Source organism: Borostomias antarcticus, assembly GCF_949987555.1.
Source record: "Borostomias antarcticus genome assembly, chromosome: 20".
Classification (NCBI taxonomy): Eukaryota; Metazoa; Chordata; class Actinopteri; order Stomiiformes; family Stomiidae; genus Borostomias; species Borostomias antarcticus.
Genome location: NC_140253.1, coordinates 3,881,659 through 3,899,971, shown reverse-complemented (window position 1 = coordinate 3,899,971; position 18,313 = coordinate 3,881,659). Strand labels below are relative to the sequence as shown.

General features: G+C 49.5%; 1 protein-coding gene across 1 annotated transcript in view; it reads left to right on the top strand.

Annotated features, from left to right (window-relative positions):
• Positions 1–17,839, top strand: part of fam13a (family with sequence similarity 13 member A) — a 24,807-nt gene extending 6,968 nt beyond the window's left edge. The window contains exons 4-13 of the mRNA XM_084454376.1: positions 5,772–5,916; positions 10,973–11,195; positions 11,292–11,433; positions 11,781–11,862; positions 11,970–12,175; positions 12,478–12,561; positions 13,484–13,579; positions 15,317–15,516; positions 15,820–15,921; positions 16,100–17,839. Of these exons, the coding sequence (XP_084310502.1) occupies positions 5,772–5,916; positions 10,973–11,195; positions 11,292–11,433; positions 11,781–11,862; positions 11,970–12,175; positions 12,478–12,561; positions 13,484–13,579; positions 15,317–15,516; positions 15,820–15,921; positions 16,100–16,223 (1,404 nt within the window). The 3' untranslated portion in view covers positions 16,224–17,839. The remainder of the gene's footprint in view (positions 1–5,771; positions 5,917–10,972; positions 11,196–11,291; positions 11,434–11,780; positions 11,863–11,969; positions 12,176–12,477; positions 12,562–13,483; positions 13,580–15,316; positions 15,517–15,819; positions 15,922–16,099) is intronic.
• The last annotated feature ends 474 nt before the right edge of the window (positions 17,840–18,313 follow it).

Here is an 18,313-nt window from a genome sequence, read left to right as displayed (position 1 = left end):
TCCGGTTCCTAGGTGTCACCATTCACCAGTCCCTCTCATGGGACCTGAACACCAGTCTGATTATAAGCAAAGTCCATCAGAGAGACTACTTCCTCCGTCAGCTGAGAAAATGTAGGGTCAGTCAGGAAGGCGTGACTCACTTCTATCGGGCCACCATAGAAAGCGTGCTCACTTTCTCTCTCCTATCTTCTCTATCCTAACACGACCTGCCAGGACAAACAACAGCTAGAGAGAGTAGTGCGCAGAGCCTCTAAGATCATGGGCTGCAGTCTGCCTACCATAGCCGCACACTGCCCACCATAGCCTCACACTGCCCACCATAGCCTCACACTGCCCACCATAGCCTCACACTGCCAACCATAGCCTCACACTGCCAACCATAGCCTCACACTGCCAACCATAGCCTCACACTGCCCCCCATAGCCTCACACTACCCACAATAGCCTCACACTGCCCACCATAGCCTCGCACTGCCCACCATAGCCTCACACTGCCCACCATAGCCTCACACTGCCTACCATAGCCTCACACTGCCCACCATAGCCTCACACTGCCCACCATAGCCTCACACTTTGACACCAGAATCATCCGGAAGGCTAGAAACATCACCCCTGACCCCTCCCACCCAGCACATCACCTGGTCACTCTGTTGCCATCAGGGAAGAGGTTCAGAAGTTTCACCAGTAGAACATCTCGCTTTAGACATTGTTTTTTGCACTATGCACTGTCTGCACTCTGGCTTGTGCCTCCTGTGCCAAGCACTTTATGGACTGATTATACTTGAAAATTGAACAGCATTATGTGTTGTTTTTTGTTATGTATTGATGTCTGTTTGTGGTATATAGTTGTCTGTATATGGTATATGTGAACACACACCAAAAAACATTCCTATCAACTGTATTGTTGAAATGGCTAAATAAACTTGAATCTTGAGTCCCAGTGGTAGCGAGTGGTTGGTTAAACTCACTCCTCAAAGGAGCGCTCAGTCCCTCCAAGAGGGACGTCGCTATTGGTGCACAAGCGGGAGGGCGTGGGTTCGAATCCCGCCCTGGGCACTCCAGTTGACAAATGCCACGGCAAGACTATTCAAAACACTCACAGACCTTGACCTCACACTCGCACGTCTCACTTGTATAGATCAATCATCAATTATTGTTATTCCATTAAGTTATATAATAATAATAATTATTATTATTATTATTACACTATTACTGCAAAGCCTTCCTGTTCACTAAACTTAAAGCTGTACATGTAACTGTTGCTGCTGGATCATGCAACTCTGAGACAGGGTTGCAAAGCAGTGACCTCAACAGACACACACACACACACACAGACCGGCGAACTTACTGTATCAATGTGTCAGTGCCCTGACTGAGGCCCTGTAACCAGATGACACGCATGGCTGCCAGAACACTCTGTTCCAACTATAGCATGAGGGGGGTGGGGGGGGCTGATAGCTGCTATGTTCCCAGACTTTACTGCATACACACACACGCACACACACGCACACACGCGCGCGCACACACACACACACGCAGTCTCTCGCACAACATTCTGTACATATGTACACAGTGTAAGCTCACACTTGCAAATACTTTGCTCTCTCTCTCTTACACGCACTCTCACACACATATCCTATACATACTGTATGTACACAGTATACTGTAATCTCACACACGCAAAATACTCTTATACACACACACACACACACACATATACACTTACACTGGGGGCAGGCTGTGAATCTGGCTTAAGAGATTAACCTCAACACCCACGTCAATATGGGCCACTTACAGCCATGTAACATCAGACCGACGTGGAATATTACTGACATCTTGAAGGCTGAAGACTGTGTGGTGATGTAAGTCCTCCCTGTTGTTCTGGACTAGACTGAATAGCTTTGAATTGTTGGTTTGTTTTTCGGTGGAGATTCGTGCACATTGTCAGGGTTGAGAAAATCCAGGATTTGTCATATAATAATGGATGTGTGCGTGTGTGTGTGTGTGTGTGTGTGTGTGTGTGTGTGTGTTTGCGCACGCGCCTTAACCCGCCCAGAATTATACTCATTAAGTTTGACGTGTTTGTTTGTATGCAGCGTCTAACCTCCCAAACACAGCTTAGTCTGGACCACCCGCTGTCCACCATAACCTCCCCCTCTCTCCCTCTCTCTCTCTTTCTCTCTCTCTCTCTCTCTCTCTCTCTCTCTCTCTCTCTCTCTCTCGCCATCCATCCATCAGTCAGTAGTAGATGATGTTGTCATGGATGTAATAGACTCGATCAATCAATGGAAATATCAAAAGTGACTGATTACTGATTGGCTTCAGTCCCTCAAGCAATTATTCGGTGGAGTTACACCTTCTAATCCCCCCCCCCTTTTAAAACAATCAATTTGGAAGATGCTTTGAAGCAAAATGATTAATGTGTCTTAATTTGCATAGCAATGACTAGTTCAACATGGACAGCTAGTTCATTGGGTTCGTAGTTCAACAAGGACATGTGGTTCAGCAGGAAATCCATGACCCTGACATGGAGTTGTTGTTTAAACAACAAACCATTTCAACCAAACCTTTGAAACACGTTGATTGTTTTTGTTTTTTTTTTGCTTGTGGCTAAGACACGTGGAGACGCGTTTCAGTGGTTTGGTCGTAATGGTTTGTTTTTTAACGACCACCCTGTGTCAGGGTCCTGCACCCTCTCCACGCCACTAACGGGAGTCAAGTGCTCTGTGTTCCCTGACCCTGGTGGCACGCACATGACCCGAGCGTCCCCAGAGCCTGGGGGGTCGGCTCTCGCTCTCAGAGAAGGCGGGTTGGGTGGAGGGCGGTGGATCTGGAAGGCGGTACTTTTCCGTGTGTGTGCGTGTGCGTGTGTGTGCGTGTGTGTGTGTTCGGGAGTCTCTTTCTCTCCAAATCCAAGGTTATATTCTCGGTGGGTGTGTGTGTCTCAAGGTGCCTTGAGACGGACAGGGAGTAGATTTCCGTTGTTGTTGTTGTTGTTGTCATAGTTGTCCATCAGCTGGGAGTCTGGGAAGTCTTCACTGCTGCTCAACCAACCCTAAATCACACCAAAGTTATTTGCCAGTGAACATCTGAGAGGACCTGACAAGTCCCCATTACTGGTAGCTGAGCCCCCCGGGCCGCCCTGCTAATCCGTGTGATGTAATACCAGTACAGAATTGGGGGGGGGGGGGGGTTAAGTCTGATTTGGAACAGGTGCTGTCCTCCTTCCCGTAAGATATCAAAGTCCTTCCCGTAAGATATCAACGTCAAAGTGTTTTATTTATCAGAAGCACAGTATAACGCAAGGTCATTCTGGACAATGAAATTCTTAGGACAAGGCAAGTGTCAACGTGTGTGTGTGTGTGTGTGTGTGTGTGTGTGTGAGTGTGTGTGTGTGTGTGTGTGTGTGTGTGTGTGTGTGTGTGTGTGTGTCTGCCTCTGTGGTACTTATGAGGCCTGGTAGCAGTTGTCCTGATCTGTCTCCTAAAAATAGACTGCTCCCACGACCCATAGGAGGAAGTGAACCACAGTTCTCGCACACACACACACACACACACACACACACACACACTTCAAAGCAGACCCCCACCCCCACCCCAGCTTGCATTACCCACTGAGTGCCCCGTCTGTGGTAAAACTGTCCTAGAGTTGTGTTAGCATCATGCTAGAGTTGTGTTAGCATCATGCTAGAGTTGTGTTAGCATCATGCTAGCTAGTGCTGTGTCTAGTTGTAAGACCTGGCTGAGGTAGATATGAGTCAGCAGCACGGAGCTACAGTATGCCGTTAGCATCGATGGATGGATGGTAAGAATCCGAGCGATACGCAGTGTCAGGGTTTTTGCTTTGATTTTGAATAAAGAGAGAGAGAGGTAACGCTCTAGTCTGCTCACATTTAATAAATCATTTATAAATGACTAATCAACCCGTTTTAAATTATTTACTTATGCTTTGTATAAGGTGTGTGATAATGGTCTCCCCACCATTAATGTGTCATTATGAATAGCCTTAATGCATTGTGAATTCATACAGTAAATGTTAGCACATGTAGTAATACCTCAGTTGATGCTAAAACGAGCCTTTGGAAACCATTTATTAATCATTAGTAAAGTGTTCTTCAAGGATTGATCGAAAGCAGACACTATAAATACTTTATAAATGAGCCATTACTCAGGTACATACTATGGAAACCCCATTTACTAACCATAACATTTTTTGCAGTGCTTGTGTAACAAAGTGAATTGTGAGCCCTCGTAACCCTGGTGGACTGAGTGAAGTCCTGGTAGTGGTATCAAGGACGGTAGATGGTGAAACTCACTCCCCTAGTTTAAAGGATCTGCTAACGACCCTGTCGATAATGATATCTCACTTGACATAGTTGTTAGCACATCCAAATTGCAAGCGTGTTCGCGTCCCGCCCTGGATAATCTGGGTCAAACGAACGAGAAACACAACGCAGATGAGAGAGTACTACCGTTACACTTGATCTAAAAAAGTGGGTGTGACAGATTTGATCAATCAATCAATCAATCAAAGCTTTATTTGTATATGATCCTGTCTGCATTGTTATTGGTGAGGGGTGGATTTGAACCCCGGTCTCTTGTGTGACAGACCTTGTTCTAACCAGCTACGCCACCGAAAAGCTAGCTAAACACCATCACAACCTTATAAATTACCTTATAAACCATTTGAAAATCATTTAGACTCACTCCACTAGTTAAAATAATGTCTGTGTCACCGATTCGTGAACATTTCGGTGGTGTACTGTAGCAGGTTAAAACAAGGTCTGTCACGCGGGAGACCCAGGCTCAAATCCACCCGAGGCAATAGAAATACACAACACAGACGAGACCCGCTTTAGATCAAGCTCTGCCCAAAAAAATACTAATGGTCAGTAATTGGTTTCTATACAGTAGTATGTCCCTGAGTGGCTCAGTTATAAATGTTTATAAACTATGCTATAAATACATTAATACTCATTGATAAATAGCTTACTAACGTCTATAAATGTTGTAATAATGGTTCGTAAAAGTTGAACAGACCATGAACAGAGGCTTTATAAATGGTTTATTAACAAGGGTTATTCTAACTTATTACCTCGTTACTGAGGGAGAGAGAGAGAGAGAGAGAGAAGGAGAGAGAGAAGGGGAGAGAGAGAGAGAGAGAAACACCTCTCCAGGTCTGGAGCAGGACAAGGGAGAGAGAAACCACCCAGTCAGCCTGCGTGCTCTGGCTAACAATCTGCTTGCTTTTTTTTCTCTCTCTCTCTCCGTACGTCCCTCTTCCTCTACCCCCTCCCTCCCTCCCCCCCCTCCTTCCCTCCCTCCCCCCCTCCTTCCCTCCCTCCCTCCCTCCTTCCCCTCTGCTCCTGCTACTGTGAGACAAACAACTCATGAGAGGCACAGCCCTGGTGGCGAGCGTATGCACAGAGGGAGAGAGAGAGGGAGGGAAAGAGAGACACACACACACACACACACACACAAAGAAAGGGGGGGGACCCAGAAAGAGAGAGGGAAACATGAAGGCAGGAGTTTCAATCCCCTAGTGACACACACACACACACACCCCCAGACACAGAAATGGGCGGATGTTTTGGCCAGCCCCCTCAGCCAATGGGCGTGCGAGGGCCGGGCTAGGCAGGGCCAGCGCGGGGAGAGAGGGGAGGGCTGAACATAAGGAGAGTGCTGCCAGGCTTCTCCTCGTTGTTTTCAACTAACTCTCTCTCTCCGCGCTTCTCTCTCTCTCCGTCTCCCTCGCTCTCTCATGGTCGTCCAGACCCTCAGCATGAAGATCCAGGAGTCGTCCGTCGGGTGTGACGGTGGCGGCGGCGGCGTGCGCGCCTCGGACCCGGAGCACGAGAGCTACGAGGACGTCCCGCGCCTGGACCTGTCCGACCTGACCGAGGACAGCAATTGGGGAGGTGAGCGCAGAGTGTGGACTTAACCCCCCGGAGTGTATCTGTCTCTCTCTCTGTCTCTCTCTGTCTCTCTCTGTCTCTCTCTCTGTCTCTCTCTCTGTCTCTCTCTCTCTCTCTCTCTCTCTCTCTCTCTCGCACTCACACACTTGCGCCATCAAAACTCTCTCTCTCTCTCTCCCATCCCCACACTTGGGGTGGCGGCTGCAAGCCTGCTGCTCCCTCTTCCTCCTCCTCCTCCTCCTCCTTCTTCTTTTTGTTGTGGCTCCTGCTGGCTGTCCTGCAGGACTTAACCGGACACACACACACACGCGCACACACACACACACACACACACACACACACACACACAGATCCTCTTAAGTCCTCTCCCTGCGCTGCTGTATCAGGGCCTGCAGGGTCTCTCTCTCTCTCTCTCTCTCTCTCTCTCCTCTCTCTCTCTCTCTCTCTCTCTCTCTCTCTCTCTCTCCCCTCTCTCTCTCTCTCTTTCTCTCTCTCTCTCTCTCCCTCAGCGTTTATGTCCTTCTGCTCCTTGGCAGATACAGCGGCCGAACAGCAAATATTTGCACATATATCAGATTCTGTCTTGTTTTGTTTTTTTGGGCGCTGGCCTCGGCGCGGCCGTTGAACGCTCCCAAAGACCGAGTCGACGACCGAAATGCATTTTTTGTTCTCCTGAGAAGAGGTGGATAATACTGTGCGTTGTGCTGCTGCTGCGTTGTTATTGAAGCAGTGAATAGTGAGTATTTGCTGGCAGCTGGCATGTTTTCTCTGCCGTGTGTGTGTGTGTGTGTGTGTGTGTGGGTAGCAGTAACTGGGCAGTTTGTGGGGGTTGGAATGACTTCCAGACTCTTGAGTGTTGTAATCACAGTGTACAAGTTATAATTGAAGGGGAGCTCTCGAGGGAATAAAGGCGCACGGCTGTGATTTGGCGAAACCTAGAGGTTCAGGACCGTCTTAAAGGGATGGCCGTGGTCGACGATGTCAAAAGATGTCTTATTGACAATAATATTATTGCAACGCTCGCTCTTGTCATGTAGATTTTCACATTCCTAGGGTGTGCATGAGAGGTAGACACTGTGTGTGTGTGTGTGTGTGTGTGTGTGTGTGTGTGTGTGTGTGCGCGTGCGTGCGTGCATGTGTGTGTGTGTGCGTGAGTGCGCAGCTGTGCACATAAGGGGGAAACTTGGACATGAGCACAGCGAGGTGTGTCTTATTTCATTTATTGATGCGACGCTATCAGATGTCTTGGAGGCCGCGCGGCTACAGAAATAGACGTGGGCGCTAGATTATTTATTAGCCTATCAAGGTCTTCATTTCAGAGCCAAAACAGGACGGCTAGGGAGTCCGACGATACAGGCAGCTGCAGATGTTTCAACAGATCCGAGGATCAGACGCCGTCAGAAACACGGTGGGATATTTCCAAAAGAGTCTCTTTTTTTTACCTCAGGTTTTTTGCTGTGAGCTTTTAATCCGGGATGGGGGAGTAATTCGTGGCGTGTGCTGGCGGACGGCCGCTCGGTCCAAGGGCAGGGCTCCGGCGCGGCCGCTGGCTGGCTGGCAGGCGGGTCTGAGTGTGGTCATTGTTTTGGTGGCGGATGGAGAAGGACGGATCGTGGGTGGAGCGCCGCCGCGTTACTGGAGAGAGAGAGAGAGAGCGCGGAAGAGGGAGAGAGAGAGAGAGCAGGGAGAGAGAGAGGGAGGGAGGGTTTAAGCACGGCGAGAGAAAGAGGGAGAATGAGCAGGGAGAAAGAGAGAGGGAGGGGAAGAGTTTAAGCATGGCAAGAGAAAGGGAGAGAGATTGAGCAGGGAGAGGGACAGAGAGAGGGAGGAAGAGAGAGAGAGAGAGAGAGAGAGAGGGAGGAATAGTTTAAGCATGGCGAGAGAGAGCGAGACAGAGAGAGAGAGAGAGTGAGAATGAGCTGACTCGTCCGATCGTCAGACTTGTTTGAATAGGGAGACTACCTGTGTAGTTCCATTCCTGTTGCCTTCAAGCAGCTGACAGTGGCAGACTTGCAGTGGCACGCTTTGACCCCCTTCCACCGCCGCCAAGAAAATGTCCTCCAGGCAGCATGAGGCTGCTTTTATCAGCGTGCCCAACCCTACAGTAGATTACCCAAGGCTACTTTAGTACAGTGGAAGTAGGGCAGGTCACACCTTAATAAAAACCCCATTGTCTTAAAGAGCTCCCATGCGATCAATTTCTCAACACAACATCTCTGTGTGTTTTGGATAATTGCCCAGGGGAGGAATGTAAATGCATAATTCAGCAGAGCCCCCTGGTGGTGGGGATGAGAACATGTTGTTGATGTGTCCTGCTGCCCGGTGCTGTTTATTCAGCGGTGTGGCGTGTGGGAGGTCTGGATAGTGATATCCTGGTGCTGATCGTGACTCATCCAGACTGGACTCTATAGAGGTGTGGTGTGAGTTTCATTTAGCGGGACTCTGTGTGTGTGTGTGTGCGTGTGTGTGTGTGTGTGTGTGTGTGTGTGTGTGTGTGGAGACAGTGTGAATGGGCCTTGTGTACGTTTTCCACAACTGTAGACAGAGAGATGGAAGAATCGAGGGGGGTGTTAAGCTATGAAAGCAATCAATCCCTCCACATCTCTGAAACATAATTCCTCTCATCTGCCGCTGTGCGTTGCACTGTTAGCTCCTGGAAGCCTCTGACCCAATACCATCCCTGCAGAGACGGTCAACGTGACCACAGACTGAAAGAAGCCAAGGAAGGTATTGAGCGGAAAGGAGGAGTACATTGCTATTTTGAGGAGAGAGAGAGAGAGACAGAGAGAGAGAGAGAGAGAGACAGAGAGAGAGAGAGAGACAGACAGAGACAGAGAGCCTTCTGTCTCTTCATGGTTAGATGAAGCGATCTCATCTAGCCATGAACCATGAAATCTACGATTGCAATCTTCCATCAACCCCTCGTTCTCATGCAACAAGTGTGACTGCTGTTTTTCCCAACCGCCTCATCTTTGTCCTCTGTTCTGATCGTCCTCTGTTTCTGCCTCTCTTCCTCCTCCTCCTCCTCCTCCTCCTCCTCTTCCTCCCCCCCCCTCCCCCTCTCTCTCTCTCTCTCTCCCCTCCTCTCCAGATCCCCCCTTCTTCTGCGCCACTTTCCTTGACTTCAAGAGCGTTTTCTATCAGAGTTGCTGTGAGGGTAAGTGGCCCCCTGCCTGCCAATCGCCCCGCCCACCGCAGAGAACGGTCTAGAACAAAGGAACAAATGCTTTCTACGCACGACCTTTACGCGCTGCACGGCAACGCCGTTACCGTGAACTATAAGGTGATCCCGCCCCCGCTGGCCACGCCACAAACTTCCCACACTCCTCAGCGGCGTACAGCACAACCTTTGTGGGAAGGTGGCGGGTCGGATGAGATATGCTTCATTAGACGAGGAGCCGCGGTGGCGAGCGGGGGTGGGGGGGGGGGGGGCGGCTCACCACTGCGACAGAGTGAGTGAGGAGACACAGCGGGCTTCCTGGGGAACGACAACACGTCGAGTTTGGTTGAGAGGTTCTCCCTAGCCCTCAACCCCCCCCCCCCCCCCCCCCCCCCCGCCTTCCCCCGGGGGAGCACCTCGGGGAGTCCCGGCGAGGAATTTCAACCCGACCCCTCCCCTTCCCCCCCTCACACACACACACACACCCCCAGTCCGGCCCTTGGCTTTTAACAGTAGGACAACGGCGCCGCGTTAACAGTCGACGCGCGCGTTCCAAATCGCCCTCGCCCCAACTCCTCTCAGCGAGTGTTTGCTTACCCTCGCCACCCTCCCCCCCCCCGCCCCCTCCCAACGGTCACGCAGTGCGCCTCCTCGGGTAACTCGCCGGCCTCCTGGTTCCGGGGTTTTACGGTTTCTGGCGGTGGGGGAAAGCGCACGTAGACGGCCGGGGCGCCCGCTGGGCCGGCGCTGGTTCTCAGGGGCGGGCGGGTGTTTTCAGATCCAAAACCTTCCCTGCTCTCCTAGCAACAAGCTGTGCGCGCCCGGGACGACCGCCACCTCACGCTGGGTGATATCCTGCTCTCTCTCTCGCTCTCTCTCTTGCGCTCTCTCTTGCTCTCTCTCTCTAGTGCTGATTTTCTCACACATATATCACACACACACACACACAGTCCACTTTAGCACATATAAAGGGCGAGGGAGGGAGGGAGGGAGAGGGGGAGAGAGAGAGAGAGGGAGGGGGACGTAGAGAGACCGAGCACAGCGATCACATACAGTAATCAATCATTGCGTAATCATCCCAGGCAGAGCATCAGGGAGCAGACGCTCAGTGTTAGCAGAGCGACAGAATCGTCAAGGGCATCCGCACGCGCACTCTCACGCACGCTGTCGCAGTCGACGACGGAGCCAGTGGTTGGCCGGGGGGGTGGGGAGGGTTAAGCCACCGTTTCTGTCACGGCGAGTCCACACACACACACACACACACACAGACGCACGCACACACAGCCTTTCTCCGTGACCTTCGCCGCGCCAGGGAGGTGCCGGGAAGCCATTGTTGTCACGGATACGGGCGGCCGTGGCGTGTTCACACGTACTGTACGCGCGGGTGGGCGTCCAGTTGATTCATTTGTACCCAATAAGTTGGGCTCTGCTGGTCCTTAAAATGTACGGATTATCCTCAAGCTGTTTTGCGTTGTTGCACTTTAGTCTACTTCTCTACTACACAGTATCTCTATTTGAGGTGTGTGTGCGTGCGTGCATGCGTGTGTGTGTGTGTGTGCGCGCAGGCGGGCCAAAGTTAAGCTCTGTGTTTAAGGAGGAGATAAGCAGCTGTTTGTAGATGGGGTGCAAGGCAAGCCAAGTTCCACAGGTCACAGACACACACACACACACAGGACGACTGCTTGTTTGACCGTCTGGTCTGCGTGTCACCTCAGTAGCTCGAGTCCCACGGGGGCACATCAGCCAGCCGGAAACCCAACTGCATGTGTGTGTGTGTGGTACACACCCCAAACTGTTTCGGCTTGTTTTTTCTTTATGAGAGGGTGCTGCTGTGTGGTTATTAGACTAACCTTTCATCTGTGTGTGTGTGTGTGTGTGTGTGCGTGTGTGTGCGTGCAGATCCAGCCCCAGCCTACTCGTCGTGGCAGCGGGAGAGCATGGACCGGGAGGAGGAGGCGCCGTGCCTGTCGCCCCACGCCGGCGGCCGCCTGATTCGCCAGCTCATGGAGGAGGAGAGCGACCCCATGCTGTCGCCGCGCTTCCACGCCTACGGCCACTGCCAGCAGTACCTGGACGACACCGAGGTGCCGCCCTCGCCGCCCAACGCGCACTCCTTCTCCAGGTAGGACGCGTCACGTGTGTGCGCGTGCGTGTGTGTGCGTGTGCGTGTATGTGTGTGTGTGTGTCAGACGTTGACCGTGTGTGTCCCCTCGTTCAGCCGGCGGCGGAGTTCGTCCCTGGGCTCGTGCGACGACACGGTGGAGGAGCTGACCACGGCCCAGATGTCCAAGAAGATCCACGGGCTCAAGAGGAAGATCCGCAAGTACGAGGAGAAGTTCGAGGACGAACGCAAATACCGGGTGAGACACTTATACACTCTTACACTCTTCTTTGTTAGAATCCACTTTCCCTGTGTCCCTCAGGGGGGGGGGGGGGGGTAGTGAAAACATAGAGGAGGTTCCTAGAAAATGTAATCAAATTCTGCTCACAAGACCGGCTTCCTAGCCGTAAACAAGATTAGCTGGGTAGCTAATGAGCCTCATATGATGCAGGAAGAATGCCAAGAAATTAGGTCAGTTGATTCAAATCGAGGTCTTGTTGTGCATGGACAATAAAAGCCAAAGCAGACGCTGACTTGTTGACGGGAGTGAATGACGTTGTTGTTGTTGTTGTTGTTGTTGTGGTTGTTGTTGTTGTTGGTAAACAGCCGTCCCACTGCGATAAAGCCGCCAACCCCGAGGTTCTCAGATGGATGAACGAGCTGGCCAGGCTGCGCAAAGACCTGAAAGGTAAGCGGGAGCCCATATTGGCGACGCCGTACTTTTGATTCCAAATCGGCCTACGTCCTCCGAACGATCTCTCTCTACAGTCTGCCTCCCTCTCCTTCTGTCTCCAGAACACAAGCTGCTCAGGTCCGAGGAGGACCTGCCCCCTCTCCTCCGCCAGCGCAGCAACACCCTGCCCAAGAGCTTCGGCTCGCAGCTGGAGAAGAAGCCCCCCCAGGAGAAGGCCTCCAAGCCCCCCGTGGAGGCCACGCTGGAGGCCGTGCAGGCCAAGCTGCAGGAGAAGAGGGAGGAGATGGGCCGGCCCGAGGACATCAAGGTGAGGAGAGGAGAGGAGAGGAGAGGAGAGGAGAGGAGAGGAGAGGAGAGGAGAGGAGAGAGGAGAGGAGAGGAGAGGAGAGGAGAGGAGAGGAGAGGAGAGGAGAGGAGAGGAGAGGAGAGGAGAGGAGAGGAGAGGAGAGGAGAGGAGAGGAGAGGAGTGGAGTGGAGAGGCAGACTAGACAGACAGACAAACGCACGCACGCACACACACGCGCGTACGAATGATAGTTTTTTAGTTGAGGGTGAAGGCGAATCAAACGTGAACGTCTAAAAGAAAGAAAACCTTCCACTCCCTAACAGGATATGACACGCGAGCAGATCTGCACGGAGAAAGTGGCGCTGCAGAAGGCTCTTCTGTACTACGAGGGCATCCATGGTCGACCGGTGAGTAGCTCTGTCTAACCCCTCCCCCCATCATACGCACACACACACACACACACACACACACACACACACAGCAGTGCAATCCATTTCTCCTATGTGAAGCCTATGTTCCATATAGCTGACAGACTAGTAAATAATGGCTCAGGCCTCACAAATGGGAAGCTAGCGTTAATGCTCAGTACCCTGACCTAGATTGCCAATGGAGAGTGAGTAATGTCTCGAACCAGGTCTGTGTGTGTGTGTGTGTGTGTGTGTGTGTGTGTGTGTGTGTGTGTGTGTGTGTGTGTGTGTGTGTGTGTGTGTGTGTGTGTGTGTGTGTGTGTGTGTGTGTGTGTGTGTGTGTGTGTGTGTGTGTGTGTGTGTGTGTTTGTGTGTGTGTGTAAGACAGACCGCCGCCACCGCCCCCATGGATCACCAATGAAAAGTTGGCCTTCAGTGTTCAGATAGCATTTGCAGGGCGTAATGTTACCAGACGGCTATTGAGAATGTCACCATCCTAGCTTCAACAGTGACTGAGGTAGCCTACCTACGCTTCAGAACTGAACAGTACAGGAAGTGACACCAAATCCGTTTGATAGGACGAAAACCGAATTGGAGTAATTGCCTGGACTGAATTCCTCGTTAACGCTTCCATTAATCAGGACGTGTAGGTGACCTCTCCGTTAGAGGTCACCCCTTTCTCTTACCAGGGCGGCGCTACGTGGTTATGGACAAAATGTTCCTTTACTTCCCATAGGATCTGAATGCCTAGATGGTAATCTAGGTTAGCTGTCACTGTGTTTTATGTCAGGCCTGTAGCGAGAGCGAGCTAGCGCCCAGGGGAGCTTTAATGACACTCCTATGATGGCTATGCTAGCTAGCGTTGTGCTAGCTAATAATGTACTCTTTTTTTTTTTCTTCTTCCTCCCTTCTTCTCCTCCAGGTCACCAAGAGCGAGAGGCAGATCATGAAGCCCCTGTATGACAGATACCGCCTGGTCAAGCAGATCCTTTGCAGGGCCTCCACCATCCCAGTCATCGTAAGTAGCCACTACAGCTAGCTCGCTAACACTACAGCTGGGCTTCACTTCACTCCTCAGCTGGCTCCTTTGTTCTTTGGCAAACTCTGGGGGCAACAGTCGCCCGACCAGAGACTTAGCCAGCACCGAGCTCCCCAGGGGCACTTACCCAGGGGCACGTACCCAGTGGCGCAGGGCTACTGTGAGGCACGGCAGCAGTGCCGCGGAGGTGTTATCTTAGCCTAGCCGGCTATCAAGGCCAAAGCTGTGTCCGGTTTTAGCAGCTCAGTGGATCCATGTTACAAGGTCTCAGTTGTGACAGAGTAGGCTTCAGTAGAGTGTCTCGGTAGGTCTCTCTCTCTCTCTCTCACACACACACACACACACCGAGGATACAACTCCTGCTACAGAAGTCAGACTCTTGAAAAGGATGCCATATCCTCATCAAATATTGGGATTATCTGAGACAACTGGATTGGAACCAACAGGAAATAATCTCCCTATAACCTCCAACTGGAACATCAAGGGTTATTATTCCACCCCCATTTCAATGCAGCTCATTTCCATTGCCGTATATAAGAAGTCTTAATCCATATTATATATCTTTGATATAGCTATATAGATAATATATATATCTATGTGTATCAAACCCCTTTGCCCCTATTAATTTGTTTGCTAAAAATAATTGTATTACATAATCTGTATTATGGGCCTACTGTATGTATGTGTCCATTATATAATACGGCAGTTCTAATCCCTATTATATAAATAGGGAGCACGAACTATTGGCACGTGGAAAGGGGACGGTGTTGGTCTCAAATCTCGTGACAGCCCTGTTTGTTTTTAAAACCGGTTCCCCGGGATTTCAGAGGCTTCAGATCCCATCAGAACATTGTTAAGAGTTGCGCTTTCCACGAGAAACAAACCGCAGAGATTATATCCGTGAGCCGGCTTGAGGAAATAGAAATGAGTGATTTTTTTTTTTTTTGTGATCAGCCCTGACACAGGATCAGACTAAAATGCATGCCTGTGTTCCAGTTCAGCTAGCCAGCGCCTTGCTGTTCATAAGGACTGCACCCGGGTCAGTTTCATAGCGGTTAACCCGACCTTGTTAACCCTCACTACAGGGTTCCCCATCCAGTAAGCGCAGGGGCCCGCTCCTGCAGCCCATTATTGAGGGCGAGCCCGCTCTCTTCTTCGACGACATCAAGGTGAAGAGCCGCAGCAAATTCCGCCGCTCGACTAATCAGTGATTAGGACCCCCTCCCCCCACCCCACCATCCAATCACCTTTCTCCTCACCCCTCAAACAAACCTGATTGACGCCTGCTGATCGGAGTGTGATATGAAATCAGTAGATGCCTGCTTTTTTTTTTATGTATTTCTATGTGACAAGGAATATGGTTTAGTGCGAGGCTTTGTGATCAGGCTTGAATTGTGTGTGAGGAATGCTTTACTTAAGCAGTGCACGGTGTCGACAAGTGTGCACACCCTGGAACCAGGAAACAGTCAATGAATCAAACCGGAAATGACAAAAGAGTGAGATCAATTCACGTGCGGGATGGGATTGCATCATGGGAGCTGTTTGGGCTTTTGTGGGGTCGACTTCTAGTGACTAACAAGTAGACCGGATTCCCTCACGCTAGCCAGCGCTTGAGTGGTGCAGTGAAGTGAATCAGTTCACCCCCCCATCGTGGAGCACCGTTTCCCCCTAAAGCTCTCAGCTAACCCCCCCCCTCTCTGCTTCTGCCCCGCCCAGGAAGAGGAGGACGGCTCGGAGGACGACGGCGAGTCCAAGACCCAGTTCACCACCGTGACGGTGAGGCCTGACCTCAGCATGCTGGGCTTCCTGGACCAGCTGGAGGAGGAGTCGGACGGGTTCATCTCGCCCATGGATGAGCTCTCGCCCTCTAAGAACACCACCGACATGAGGCTGTCCAACCTGCACTCTGCTACTGTGTAAGCACCAGCCAGACCGGGCGCCGCCGACACCTCCACTTCTCTTTACATGGTCGAGAGAGCGCACTGTGTTGTTGTTTTGTAATACCGGTATGATGACTGTCACGCTATTGAGATTCCTTGATAGTGAAATTCTTCAGTGAAGTACAGTGGCTGTTTTGTAGAAAAACGTTGTCCTCCACAACTTGAGATCTTCAGCAAAAGGAGCATTTTCGGAAAATGTTCTAAACTATTTGAGGCTACGCAGGGCTTGGCGTCCCAGGTTAAGATGACTAAAGCGAATTTCCTGTCTCTCCCACACAGGCAGGAACTCGTGGAACAACTCCAAGAGGCCAGGGAGGAGAAGAAGAGAATCCGCAAGAACCTCAGAGAATTCGAGGATCAGTTCTTCAGGCAAAACGGAAGGTAAAAATTTAAATAAATAGAAAAAACCTGCTTAGTTCTCTTGTATTTCATGTCAGACTGTAGCAAAGATTAGGCTCATAAGTCTTTACAGTGCATTGTCAGTTATTCCCTGTGACTCGTCTGTGCAGCACCTTTTTTAACGTCGTGTTTGTCTTCCACCCACTCCTTGTTCCCGTAGAAACGTGCTGAAGGAGGAGCGCTCCCCCTTGGCAGTGGAGTACAACGAATATAAACACGTCAAGGCCAAGCTGCGTCTGCTGGAGGTCCTCATCAGCAAAAGAGACTCCTCCAAGTTCATCTAAGAAAATAACTTGGGAGGACTTACTTAAAAAGGACTAAGACTCGGGTCTCGAGATAGATGTATTGTATAAATACCCACACCAGCCAGCCGCTGAAGGAACACCGTGCATCACTAATAGGCTAAACTTCTCTCCCCATAGAAAGAAAACACCCAAGATCTCTCTTCTCTCTTTCTTTCTTGTGCCATCTGTGCCGTGTACACATTTGGCTAGAGGAGATGTCAATGTGTCACCGAGCTACTGTGTTTAGCCCAGTGTGGTTCTCCTCTGAAAACCCCGGGCGAGACACTGACGCGAGTGGTGTTCAAACTGAAGTGTAGGCGTTGCCCTGGAGACTACCCCTGAATGTTGGCCTCACCACCTCGCAAGCAGAGCTCCAGGTTTCAAAATGGCCGACGTCGCCGAGAGGGGAATCGTGTCCGACTGGACAGAAGCAAGACGAAAGCTTAGCAGATCGATCTCAAAGCCTGTTCACAGAAGAATCTTTTGAAGATAGATCTGAGAAAAAAAAGCTTTTATATTAATTATTTATTTTCATAATTTTAAATGTTTATACTTTTGGCGCTATACGTTTTTCATCGGAGCAGACAGAATGTTTATTTTTTCGTCATTGTTTAGGATTAAAGTCTTAAAACTTCGGTCTAAAATATTAGATTTGGAACTATTTTTAGATGGATTTTGTAATCAAGAAAGAATATGAGAGGACTTGAGTATTTTTGTAAGGGAGACAGTTACAATTTGAATGCAACCAATCAGAGAGCCAGTCTAACAGCATTTAGCCAATGGATTAATTTTTCTCTAACTCATAATTGGTGCCATATCTCATAAGCTGGGTTGTACTCAACCTTAAATTAAATAGTTTTGTTAATTGTAGGACAATTGTTGTCATCGATGCTTATTTCTTGTTTTGTTTTCCCAATATATATATTTTTTTACTTTTAACAAAAAATAACCAAGAGAACTTGTAGAGGAACACAAAGCAAGTAGGCCTACTGTAGTCTTCTATGAGTTAGTATGATCCAAAGACAATGATTCAGATTGCCTACCAAAATAGCATAGACGATCAATGTATACAATATCATAGCTTAATTCTTGTGATCACTGGTCACTTAGGTGCATTTGACGGCTTGTATATATCTTTTGCATTGGTGTGTTAATTTTTGTTCCTTTTCACTCTGTGTAAAAATAAGCTATTTCCTGTCTTGGAATCACTGGTATGTTTTCGCTCGCACTGTTCAACTTTGACAAGGGCCATTTTGAGTGGGTTCCAACCATCTCTTAACGACTCCCATAGTAACCTATCAATCACAATGGCTGCCAATATCCAACTCAGATCCTTCAGTGACCTTCAGAGCCTGTTTGTTCCTTGTAGATGCGGATCCCCGATCTACTGTATGTTCACGTTTCGAAGTGAGCAAGTACACTTTTCCTTTCTTTCCTTCTCCAGAATGGATAATTAACAGTGTAACTTTCGTTTTTATTGAATGTGAACACTGGTGGACATAATTAATATGGGTGTGTACATTTTAGTACATAAATTGTATTTTGTATATATTATATAAAACCAGACTTATTTTTACTGAATTTGGTGGTGTTGGGTTTTCACTGGCGTTCACTGAGGTGTGGTGTTCATGTTGGTGGTTGCATGTTTCAAATTGTACCTACAGTGCACAATATTAAATGTTAAACATTTGTAGTTTACTACAAATCCACAAGTCTACTGCTAAATGTAAGAACCCTTTTCTTCTTAAAGGATGTTTCTAGAATTGCGGTAAGGAAAATACAACACACTAAAACAACAGCACAAGGTCAAATGAAGTTTTATTTGTTCAGGAAAAAATATGATAAAGAAAAATAATGTCATCCATTTAAAAGGTACAAAAGTAAATATTATATATATATACTCAAAACAATCCAGTTACAGCCACTAAGCCCTTAAATTTTGCATACACTGAGAAACATGGACCCCACTCACTACAGAATGACTCTCCTCAGGATTAATAGCGTTGCAATCACAAACAAGCAACCAGGCTGGGCCAAGGGGTGGTGGGAATGAACATGCCTTTACTGTCACACACCTCTCTGTTAAACCT